The sequence below is a fragment of the Protopterus annectens genome, chromosome 7.part1 (assembly GCF_019279795.1).
Source record: "Protopterus annectens isolate FY-2018-M chromosome 7.part1, PAN1.0, whole genome shotgun sequence".
In the NCBI taxonomy this organism is placed as follows: Eukaryota; Metazoa; Chordata; order Ceratodontiformes; family Protopteridae; genus Protopterus; species Protopterus annectens.
Genome location: NC_056740.1, coordinates 506,972,669 through 506,985,637, shown reverse-complemented (window position 1 = coordinate 506,985,637; position 12,969 = coordinate 506,972,669). Strand labels below are relative to the sequence as shown.

Here is a 12,969-nt window from a genome sequence, read left to right as displayed (position 1 = left end):
TAGGTGTGTAGGTATTTAATGTGTAATGAGTACTAGTAAGCTATTGGATGACATAGAATTTAGGATTAAATTTAGAATTTAGGAGGAAGACACTAAAAATATGAGGCAAAAATCTGGACATTCTGTGAAAATCTGTACAGTTGAGAGGTTTGACAAGGTTTGCATTAGTATGCATTTTCTGAGGATATGAAGTCTAAAACTCAAATGTCTGCCATTATTTTCTAACTTCAGTCCTTAATGATTTGCCAGGAAAAACTTAATTTTATGAGAAACAAACCGACAATATGAAACAAAAATCTTGATAATTCTGAAGTATGAATCCCCCTCTTACACACACTCCTACCCCCTCTTACTTACAAACAAACACACACATCTACCTTCCTCTTATACGCACACACACCCACCTCTACCTTTACCTAACCATGTCTTACATACACATATACACATCCCTACCTTACCTATCTCTTACATCTAGACACCCCTACCTATTTCTTGCACAGACACACCTCTTAAACACTTAACACACACATGCACACACCTGCCTCTCACTTGTACATTTGTCTGCAGTCCAAATGTCTTCTGGAATTCAATTTCTGTGCTGGAGTGGAAGATGAAGATGTAAACCATCGGTCACACAGACACAGAAGCATCTATGTGACTGGACACAAAATGGATTTTAAAAGGAGAATGTCTTTAAAAAAAAACATATTTTTTTGATTAAAAGAAGATTAATCTCCCAGCCAGCTGACTCCACTGGGGTGCAAGTGCACCCCCTTGCATCTGCCTGCGGGTGCCCTTTGTGCCCAGCCATATCAAACTGCCCTAATAAAGGGTCATTGCAGAGTGTATTAATGTAGGGGCATTGATGATTATGTTCACATTTCTAAGTAGATGAAAGTCCAGCGTGGTGGTCAGTGGACTTCTGTAAAAGGGATTTTATTTTCTGTTTATTTTTGCATGCAAAAGATGGTAATATGGAAAAATATTTTTAGTGCTTTCATCACTTTGCAACAAAAAAACAACTCTTATGTAAAATTTCCTCTATATCCTTGATATCCAACGTGTAGTGCAGGACCATGCTGCTACGACCCTCATTATCAAAATGGTTGTCTTTTCATAATATTTGACTTAACTCACTCCTGATGATTGGGGCATATTTCTGTTTCCTATCAGTTCATATTTTGTCTCTAATGGAATCCAGGAGGGGAGGGGAGGGAAGATGGCCACGGTCCAAAAACAAGGATCGTAACATCTAGAATTGTTCCAAGCACTCTGTGTCTTCTGACCTCAAATGAGAAGCTCTTATGTATTGGCTTCTGACCACATCCTTCTTCTGATGGAGGGGGATGATAGCTGGTAAAGAAAAGAAATGTGTTACAATAATTTGTCTTCCTGTAGATACTAGATGAATAATCTTCATTTGCAACCTTTTCTGATATTCATATCAAGGTAATCAATTCTGTCAAGCTTATGTCCATTAAGTAAAGTTAAGAAAAGTAGTGCTGATTTGGAAATGGGAAAATAATGGCGCCTTGCCAAATAATCAGTAAGTCATCAAGGTATCTGAACTATCCATCACACTTATTGAAAAAGGGGAGTTGAAAGAGTGTTTTTAATTCCCACTTCAACAGGACAGCATTGGCAAATATAGGGGTGTAAGTTTCTCCCATGGCCACTGCAAGGCCCTGCTTGTAATATTCACTCTGAACGGTCAAAAAATTATGACTAAGTACCGAGTTCATGAATTTGATGACTAAATCAGCATCACCTCAGACAGCAAAGCAAATTGCCTTACAATATCCTCAAACCACTCCAGTCCTACACCATCTGTTTTTACTGAAAACAAACCCGTGGATTTACTAAACTTCCGTGCAGGACTAGTTTAGTCCTGCATGGAAGCACCCATTTAGGAGCAGGATGGCAGTGTGCCATGTATAATAATGAAGGCATACTGGCTGAGCTCCTAGGCTTACACGGAGCGTGTACAAGTGCAGGGGGCATGTCTGAGAGCAGAGCTCTCAGAATAAACATGCCCCTGCAATGTTGAACTGCAGAAGCTGTTAAGAAATGAGCGAGATCACTCACAGGTGTTCTCATATCCCCACCAACAGACCCCCACATATACAACAGCAACAGGACATATAAATTAAAAGAAGAAACCCATCTATATCTTTTAAAACACCGATTAAAGCTAACCATAGGTGTGCAGGTGTGCCCATCGCTTAGCTATGGTTAATGTAGCTGAAATAGCAAAAGCAGGATAAAAGGCAGGATAAGTGCAAAGGAAGCAGTACAGAAATATTGTAGTGGGCAGAGTGTTTGCCTCACAAGCAGTCAATCCCGGTTTAAGTCCCATTGCAGTACATTCCATGTCCATGTCAAATCACTGTTATGATCAATATATTTAGGTGTATAACCTAATAAATAACATATATGTGTGAACTGGAGTAGCAAGCAGTGTAATGAATGATAACCCCATACACTTGCCAAATCCACCACCTCCTAAAGAACCAGTAGAGTATTATTGTCGAAAACAGAGCAGTAGTAAGGATAAATAAGCACGAGTAAGCAGGTGCAAGTCTGTTTGCACGACGGGAAGCAGTGCTTACACAGAGTAAGCAATAGTGAGGCTAACCATGTGTAAGCAGATGTCACCGAAAGTTAGCAGTGCTTATCGTCGCACAAATCCACTGACAACAGCGTAAAAGTGCTTCAACCACTCCATATCCAATGGGTCTCATTCTGGCCAACAACAAACTAAACAGTCCCTGCAAGGCTCGAACCCAGGAGCCTACACACCATAGACAATGCGATTTACCACTAAGCCACCGCAGATATACATAACCCTGACGTTTCCACAAACATAGCATCCAGCAATACCATTCAACATTACAGGACATGTAGCTAAATATGTAGATGTATGTGTGTGTGTGTGTGTGTGTGTGTGTGTGTGTGTGTGTGTGTATATCTAACTAAATAGATATATACCTCTCCATCTCTGTATTACATATGTATACATATATAGACATACATATATATAAATATCCACATATAGATATATACATATGCAGACATACATACATCTATATATGGCAATATATATATATATATATATATATATATATATATATATAAAATATTATATAAGTATATATATATTTATATATATAAACACACACACACACACACACACACACATATATATATATATATATATATATATATATATATATATATATATATATACATATGTGTGTGTGCATGTGTATATACACAGATATATATCTATGATATGAGACAGCACATAAGAATGAAACATATGACCACAGGCACCGCCAGTGCGGGTGAGGGGTCTCGATCAACATACGTGTTACACGTACCAATAGCCCCCCCCACAGCAAAACAGGTGAAACATACAATCAAACACACAAACAAAGTAAACAAACCACTGCTTCCCAAACCACAGGCAAGATACTACCAGTGGGAGAAACACTGTGCACCCGCTAAGTCTAATCTAGAAACAAAGACAGGAAAGTCCCTTACGGGACAACCCAAAAATTCTTGGTTATTTGGATTTCCGTTATTACACAGACTCATCAAGGCAGGGCATGTATGTACTCTAACTACAAGCCTGGGAAAGCCTGATGATCCATGAGTTGAGACATTGTACGTGATGAGTCCTGAGAAGTGGAGAATGGTCAGTGTGTAGTGGTGTGGTTAGACCTGAACTGCACCAAGAGAAAGGATGAGTGCTGTGGATGACGAGGGGGGGAGGCTATGGGTATGAAATTATGGGTCAAGGCGTGCAGGTGTTGGATGGAGAGGTTTTAATTGGACCACCTCGTGGATGTAAGCAGTAGTGTGAATTGGGCAGAGCAGTCACCTAACGAGCAGCCATTCCTGGTACGAGTCCCACTGCAGCACAGTCTATTTTAGATGGCAAAGCATGTTATAACCAATATTGTTGTTGCAAAACCCACTAAATAACACCAAATAACACATGGTTGCAGCTCCCCACTGTAGGCATGAAAACCGTTCTGACATCATAACTTATTATTGTTGTCCTCACCCCCACCAAGGGGTGTGGGTGTCCAAATCAACCTCCAAATTCAGTGCATATGCACAGCTGTCGGTGTAGAAGAAATGGCCAGTTGTGGACCTTCCCTTCAGCCTTCCTGCACATCCCTGGCTATTACCCCTACTGTCTTTCCCTCTTTATGCCCCTTTTTCACCACTTACCCATCAACCCCTTTTTCTTTTCTTTTAAAGTTTAAAGTTAAAATTAGGTGACACCCTCTTCCCCAACTATATTGGCAAAATCTGGAACTCCCTACCCACATCTATTACCTCAGCCGTCTCAAAGGACACATTTAAAAAAAAACACTGGAAGGAACACCTCAAGCACACTTGGATCTGCACATGCTCACCACCTGACTTAACCCCCCCCAACCTTAAACTCTATACCCCTACATCAAGTACTGAAACTAACACCTTTTTCCTGCCTCACATACATATCCCAACATCCTTTAAACCTCCCCTATTGCTCCCCTAGCAATTATTCCCACAACCTAATATACAGTTACAGTGCCCCCCCCCACCTACCTACCTACTCCTTCACTATTCTCGTCTACTCTACCACACAGGTATGGAGTAACTAAACCTAACCCGAATACCTGAGTGTAACCTATCCAGGTATGGAATAACTAAACTTAACCCAAATACCTGAGTGTAACCTATCCAGGTATGGAATAACTAAACTTAACCCAAATACCTGAGTGTAACCTATCCAGGTATGGCATAACTAAACCTAACCCGAATACCTGAGTGTATCCTATCCAGAACCGTTAAACTGGAATCTAACTTCAACGTAAACTGACCTTTGTCAACCATCATACCTGACATGTAAACTTGAACTAAGCATGAATAATACCTACATGTTAACTTAAACTAAGCATGAATAATATGTTACTTAGCTATGTTAAGTCTGTTACTCTCTATGAATATGAACACCTTTGTATTACTTGTAATGATTAGCTGAATTTTAGTGTGGAGCTTTTCTCCCCGGGCTTCTGCTAAAAATGGACAAGCATGCAGTCAGATTTTCCAGGTCAACAAATGTAAACTAAATAAATAAATTAGCATGGGGGATAAGTGGGAGAAAGCACTTTTAAGCAGCAGTAAACGGGTTTAAGTTTGTTTGTGCGGTGGTAAGCAATGCCTACACTGGTTAAGCTATAACCGGAGGTTAGTATTGCTTACCCTCGCTCAAACCTGCACAATCCTGCTTACAATTGCTTAAAAGTGCCTTGGTCACTCTGTATCCAACAACTCTCACCCTGCCCAGCAACAAATTAATCTGCACTCCCAAGTTGCAACCCCCGGACCCTGCACACTATAGTCAAAGTGAGTTACCACTAAGCCATGGCAGATACACATGCAGCTGCTGTTATCATAAACATATCACCCAGCACAGTCGTTCAGCAGTATAGGAAATGTATGTAATTATGTAGATTAATATGAGCAACCACATGTACATTGCTCAAATACAGTATTTTAAGCAGTCTATGTGTATCATAAAAACAGTGCCTGTCCAATCATACTGTGAGAACAGTAGTCTTGCATAATACTTAAGAGAATAATAGAAAATGGTGCACATCGAGGGGGCATGTGGGCATGCTTCATGCACAGAATGTCAAACCTGGGACATCGCTACCACGGAAGCAGGAGATGAAGCTGGCCAGGAGTGTGAGCAAACCGCTGCTTCTCAAACCCCTGGCAGGATGCTAGCAGTGGGTAAAACAGTGTAGACCAGCTAAGTCTAATCTTGACACAAAAACAGGTCCGTCCCTGGTGGGACAAACCACAAATTGTGAGTCACTCAGATGTTTACACCTGTCTCAGAAGAAGAACAAGACAAGGCTCGTACGTATGTAGACTAAATGGATGAAGAGCCTGAAGATGCTTGGATTGAGACAGTATACTGGATGAGTACCAAGACGTGCAGAGAGGGCAATGGAGGTGTGCTATGGCTGGGCTAGCAAGTGGAGAAGGATGGTTACTGTGTACGTAGAGGTTGGGGCGGGGGAAAGAACCATGGGTATGACATTATGGAAGAAATATGCAAATGAAGCAACACAGCAATAGTGTGGTGGGCGGAGCATCTGCCTAATGAGCAGGCATTTCTGGTTCGAGTCCCACTATAGCACAGTCTATTTTACATGGAAAAGTACGTTATAACCAATAGTTTTGTTGCAAAACCCACTAAGTAACATAGGTATATGAACTAGAGTACTGCAAGAAATGCACATGTGAAGTATGTGTCAGACTGAATAAGGCACTAGTAAGCAGGTTTAAGCACAAATAAGCAATAGTAAGCATATGTAAGCACTAGTAAGCAGGCTGAAGCCCGTTCGCACTGCGGTAATCAATGCCTACCGGTTAAGCAAATCTGAAGTTAATACCCTGTAAGTAGATGTAACAGCAGGTTAGCAGTGCTTACCTCCACACAAACCTGCTAACAACTGACTAAATGTGCCTTAACCACTCTGTATCCAACAGCCTTTGTTCTGCCCAGCAATAAAATAAACAGCCTCTGAAAGGCTCAAACACAGAACCCCACACACCATATGCAAAGTGATTTACCACTAAGGCATGTCAAATATACATAACCCTGCTGTATTAAAAACATATCAACCAGCCCAGTCATTCAACAGTACAGAGAATGTATTCCAACATGTAAATGTATCTCTGTGAGTTTCATAGTTTCATAGTATAGTACTAGGCTATCTGCCCTGGGGCATTTGTAAGCCTAGCCATAGTGATGTGGCTTTTGCCACCCCATGAAATGGTACAAAAATGTACAGAATAAATCTAGAATACTGTGCCTCTGTCTAGTAGTGACACAATGAAGGTCCCCTTATATAATAGAATTAGTTTACTGTGCCCCTGTCTAGCAGTGACCCAGATGTGACCCCTGGGGTAAATTTTCGATCTCCCATCCACTCATCAAGATTTCTCTTGAAGAGAGTTAGTGAGGGCTCTGCCTAATACGAACTGGGATCCTGTTCCAAAGCATGGGAAGCCTTTGGGTTATGAATCTATCCCTCCAGCATGTCCTATTCATACTTGTGCCGAGGTTTAAGTCTTTAGCTCTCGTGGTCCTGATGGATTTGGATTTTTGAGGTGGAGCATGTCCATCAAATCCTGATTGGACATGGCCTTGTACGTCAGGCAGAGATCACCCCTGAGCAGGCGGTATGCCACTGAATAGAGCTGAAGTTTCTTTAGTCTGGTGGAATAAGACATATGTTGGAGACCCTTGATCCTTTTGGTGAGGTACTTCTGTGGTCTCTCCAGCTTTTGCAAGTGCCGGGTGAGGTACATACCAAATGGGGCATTGTACTCAATCATGGGTCTGATGAGGGAGGAATATAAAGGTACAATGACATCCTTGGATCTGGATGTGAATCCCTTCATGATGAGGTGTGCAAGGTAGAATGTTTTTCTAACCACTTTGGCAACGTGGGTGTCAAATGAGAGGTCGCTGTCTACTTGGGTCCCTAGGTCTCTGATTACTTTTTCCGTACTCAGTGGGTTGCTGTCTATGTGATAATTTGTGGGTACTTTGTTTTTTCCATAAGGGATGACTATACATTTTTTGGCATTTAGTTTAAGGCCGTGACTACGGCACCAGCTGTCCGTTTCAGTGAGGCCTTTTTGTAGGATGTGTGTCTCAGCTGGTGTATTGACTATGGCGCCTAGTTTGCAGTCATCTGCGAACTTTGTCAGCCACAGCCTTCCCATGTTTGCTTTAACATCTGAGAAATAAATGCCGAACAAGAGGGGTCCCAGGACAGATCCCTGTGGGACACCACTTGTGACTGGCTTTGAGTCTGACATTGCTCCAGCGATTTTAACTTTATGGGTTCTGTCCTTTAGCCAGTTTGCAACCCATCTAGTGACATAGGGGTTTACTTTTAAGCTGTTTAGCTTATCTATGATGCCTGAGTGGGGTATTGTGTCGAAGGCCTTAGCCAAGTCCAGGTATGCTGTATGGACTGCTTTGCCCTCATCAATGGCTCTAGTGACTGTTTCGAAAAAGTCAACCAGGTTTAAAAGGCAAGATCTGTCCTTCACAAAGCCGAACTGGGTGGGGTCAAGTGTCTGTATGTCCCCTATGTCTCTGTTTATGAGTTCCATAATGATTCTTTCCATAGCTTTGCAGACCAGGCTAGTTAAGCTTATGGGGCGGTAGTTTCCAGGGTCTGTAGAGGCACCCAAAAACATATGAAAATCAGCAGTTCTGCCCAAAAACACACCAACAGTCAAATTCCACCAAGGCTCTTTATTCCATCAACGATCTGGTACCTCGGCCATTCGCCTTCAAAGGATCACAATTCAACTTTCAAAATGAACTCATTTTATACTATTTAACTAATTAATTAATTGATAAATTAATTCAATTATACTTCAAAATTTAAAGTGACCTTTGTATAAAATTTAACATTTACTCGTTCTAGTCTATTTAACTATTTAAACCATGTTGTACATTCATAATATAACTATTCAGCACATGCATATGAAAAATATGTTTTAAATGTATAAAAATAAGACATATATAAAGAAATAAACTTATTTAATACATATATATAAAAAATTATTTTATAAGTATACACATAACAAAAATTATTTTTTTAAAGTGTATATAAAAAGAATTAATTCCATATTAATAATTATAGAATAAATCACTACCCAAATAATATACTTAAATATCATCCCCTAAACACTAGTAAATAAGTGTGCTTCTAATATATATGTGCAAAAATATGCCCTTATACATTATTAAAGGCCCAGCTCCTGATTGAGACCAAATGGTTTCAATGTATTAAATTTAAGTATCATCCTTGTTTCCAATTCTAGCAGTTTACCTACTACATCATCTCCCTTACAGACAAAAGGTTTTCCCAATATACAAAATCTCAAACTATCACTACAACCATCATGAGCATCCATAAAATGCTTGGCAACCGGACTAAAGGAATTTAGATTTCTTATATCATTTAAATGTTCTAAAATTCTAATTTTTATCATTCTTTTTGTTTGTCCTATATACCAAATGTCCTTGCATGAGCAACCTAATATATATACTACACTAGTAGACTTGCAATTAAAAAAATGTTTAGAAATATGATGTATGTTATTAATAACTTCAATATTGATAACCCTACTACATATGCTGCATGAACCACATGCAAAAGTACCCACCCTAACTGGGGTAGATCCAATATGGTGTAAAAGATTGTTATTTAGAATTTCTCTAAGATTTTTTCCCCTTTTAAATGAGAAATTAACATGATTAGGGAATAACTCACCTATGTTATCATCTTCACAAATTAGATACCAAAATTTTCTAACTAATGAGACTAATATATCAGAGAAAGGGGAGAATTTAGTTATAAAAAACAATTTCTCAACATTATTCTTTGCACTAATTTCTCTTTTATTAGAATATGTCATGGTATTATCCCTACTATATACTAGCCTTGTATTATTAATCACACTATCCCTACATTTTGATAATTGATTATATTCATATCCTCTTTCCAATAATCTCATAAACACTGTATGTAATTCTTCATCTATATCTTCCTTAACACTAGTATGATCCCGGATTCTTTTAAATTCCCCATATGGTAGGGCATTTATTAGATGCAGAGGGTGCATGCTTGTAGCATGTAAGAACATATTTACCGAAGTCTCCTTCCTAAATGGTCTAAATTGAATTTTATTCTCCTTCTCAAATAAAGTTAGATCTAGAAAAGTAATCTCATTTCTGTTAATCTCATACGAAAATTGTAAATTATGTTCATTTTTGTTAAGTGCTTCAAAAAATCTAAAACTCAGATATATCCCCTTACAAATAAAGATGAGATCATCTATAAAGCTTATACAAAACTACTTTGTTCTTAAAAATCAAATCGAATAAATGAATTTTTCTCAAAATAATCCATATAGATGATAGCATAGATGGTGCATATGTTGCACCCATTGGTGCCCTTAACTTGCAAATAATATTCATTACCAAAAAGAAAATAACTGTGAGTTAAACAAAATTCTAACAAACTAATAAGAAAACTCGTTCTAGGTCCTTCACCCATCATGTTTTGTATAGATTCCAAGCCCCATTTGGTATTAATGTTAGTATATAAGGACTTAACATCGACAGTGACCCAATAATAGTCATGACTCCAGTTGAAATTCAAAATATTATTAATTAGATCCTGTGTATTCCTAATGTGAGCTGTTACCTTACATAAATAAATCTTTAACTGAAAATCCAAAAACAAATTAACACTTTCCAAAAAAGAACCTATTCCAGATATAATAGGTCTACCTGGAGGTTCTTCCAAATTCTTATGGATTTTAGGTAATGCATACAGAATAGGTGTTACTGGTTTTTGAATATATAACTTTTTAACATCGGGTATGTAAAACCCAAGCGCTCACCTTTTTCCAATAAGAATAACAGCTCATCATTAAATGACAAAGTAGGGTCACTGTCCAATTTCTTGTACTCTTCAGAGTTCAATAACAATCTATTCACCATATTGCAATATTTAACTCTGTCCATTATAACCCAGTTTCCACCTTTATCGGCAGGTTTGAAAATATACTCATTTTTGAGTTTTTTTTAAATCTTTTAGAGCTTGCCATTCATTTTTATTCAAATTGAAATATTTTTTTCTTTTTACAAAAATCTTTAAATGATGTTTCAATTTCTCTCAAAATAATTTTTTGAAAGGTGGAGACAGCAGGCACAGAAATATAAGGCATAAAAGTGTTAACTTTTTTAAGTTCCGGTAACATTAATCTACCATAACCAGTTAAAAAATTAACATTTTCAACATTTTCAACAGTGGGTACATCACTATTATTATCAATTATATCTGGTTCAAGCTCATAATTGTAAATAGACAAGTTACATAAATCTTCATCTATTTCCGAATCACTGGATTCCTCATTAACAGTTGGAATGGAAGTATTTAATTTCTCCCTTCTGAAAAAATAAACTCTGAGTAAAAGCTTCCTAATAAAGCATTTAACCTCAAAGTAAATGTCAGCTAATGATGGGAAAAATGTTGGAACAAACTTACTTCCTTTATATAAAACATTTAACATCTCATAATTTAGTGTTAAATTAGACAAATTAACACAATGCAAAGAAAGTTCATTGAAAGTCACTATCGACGAACCTTCATTTGAATCTGTTTCTCCCCTTCCTTCCATTCCTCCTGTTTCTTCCCCTGTTAGGGTCGTCATTTTGAAAGTTCATACTTTCACTGTTACAGCCACCAGACCCCGTAGTAACCTCCCGATTAGAGGTCCTGTTAACCGTTGCTGCTTCAGCAAAATAAACATTTTTGGCAATATTGTCCTCCACAGAAGAAGCCGATGATGCTGACAGTCCTCTCCGCTTAGAACTGCTACTCCAGGTTCTGCCCCTTGACCTGGTGTCTTACGCATGGGTTCACGCTGCCAGTTAAACAAAAACACCAGTTTCAGAATCTTTGAGATCACAAACTAATTTATTTCTTTTACTTGTACAATGTCTGTTTCCAGTTTGTTTATTTTTTCATTTATAACTGACATTTGAGTTCCGTAATTCAATTCAGCTACCAAACTTTTCTGTAAAACCATTATCTCATTCTTGATTTTCTCATGAGTTTGTTGGTTGCGCTTAACCAAAATATTAAGCCAACCAATGGTACAGGACAACGACACCTGTTTCCATTCATTAAACAAATCTGTTTCTTCCTCAGTGAATGGTGCCGCTGGCAGCTTTTCTATCCGCAAACCCCGTGGAGTGATGTTAAGACTAATGTATTTCTCAAGCAAACGAGTGTCAAAATATAGGGCTATTTCTTTAGACATTAATTTAGTAAGCTCAAGAAAATGCTCATCAGCAGCATCATTACCTCCAATGTCCCATGGATCCAAATGGGAATACCTCTTGTCACGTTCAGTAAGGAAATTGGAAAACAAGAATGAATCAGCTGAACCACTCTGTTCAGAGCTAGTGTTACGAAGTGACATGGTTGTAGATTATTAAATGTCTAAATAGTAGAACAGGTAGGAATAAGACTGTAAAACAAGTTCCAAAAAGCCAAAAACATACGAAAAGTCAGCAATTCTGCCCAAAACACACCAACAGTCAATATTCCACCAAAGCTCTTTATTCCATCAACGATCTGGTACCTCGGCCATTCGCCTTCAAAGGATCACAATTCAACTTTCAAAATGAACTCATTTTATACTATTTAACTAATTAATTAATAAATTAATTCAATTATACTTCAAAATTTAAAGTGACCTTTGTATAAAATTTAACATTTACTCGTTCTAGTCTATTTAACTATTTAAACCATGTTGTACATTCATAATATAACTATTCAGCACATGCATATGAAAAATATGTTTTAAATGTATAAAAATAAGACATATATAAAGAAATAAACTTATCTAATACATATATATAAAAAATTATTTTATAAGTATACACATAACAAAAATTATTTTTTTAAAGTGTATATAAAAAGAATTAATTCCATATTAATAATTATAGAATAAATCACTACCCAAATGATATACTTAAATATCATCCCCTAAACACTAGTAAATAAGTGTGCTTCTAATATATATGTGCAAAAATATGCCCTTATACATTATTAAAGGCCCAGCTCCTGATTGAGACCAAATGGTTTCAATGTATTAAATTTAAGTATCATCCTTGTTTCCAATTCTAGCAGTTTACCTACTACATCATCTCCCTTACAGACAAAAGGTTTTCCCAATATACAAAATCTCAAACTATCACTACAACCATCATGAGCATCCATAAAATGCTTGGCAACCGGACTAAGAGAGGCACCCCCTTGTGGAGTGGGACCACTGTTGCTGTACGCCAGTGTA

General features: G+C 37.8%; 1 protein-coding gene across 1 annotated transcript in view; it reads right to left on the bottom strand.

The window, feature by feature from the left end:
• LOC122807607 overlaps nucleotides 1-11,319 on the bottom strand; it is a 1,864,409-nt gene extending 1,853,090 nt beyond the window's left edge. Inside the window, exon 1 of the mRNA XM_044078518.1 lies at nucleotides 10,875-11,319. Within this exon, the coding sequence (XP_043934453.1) occupies nucleotides 10,875-11,319 (445 nt within the window). The remainder of the gene's footprint in view (nucleotides 1-10,874) is intronic.
• Between the last annotated feature and the right edge of the window lie 1,650 nt (nucleotides 11,320-12,969).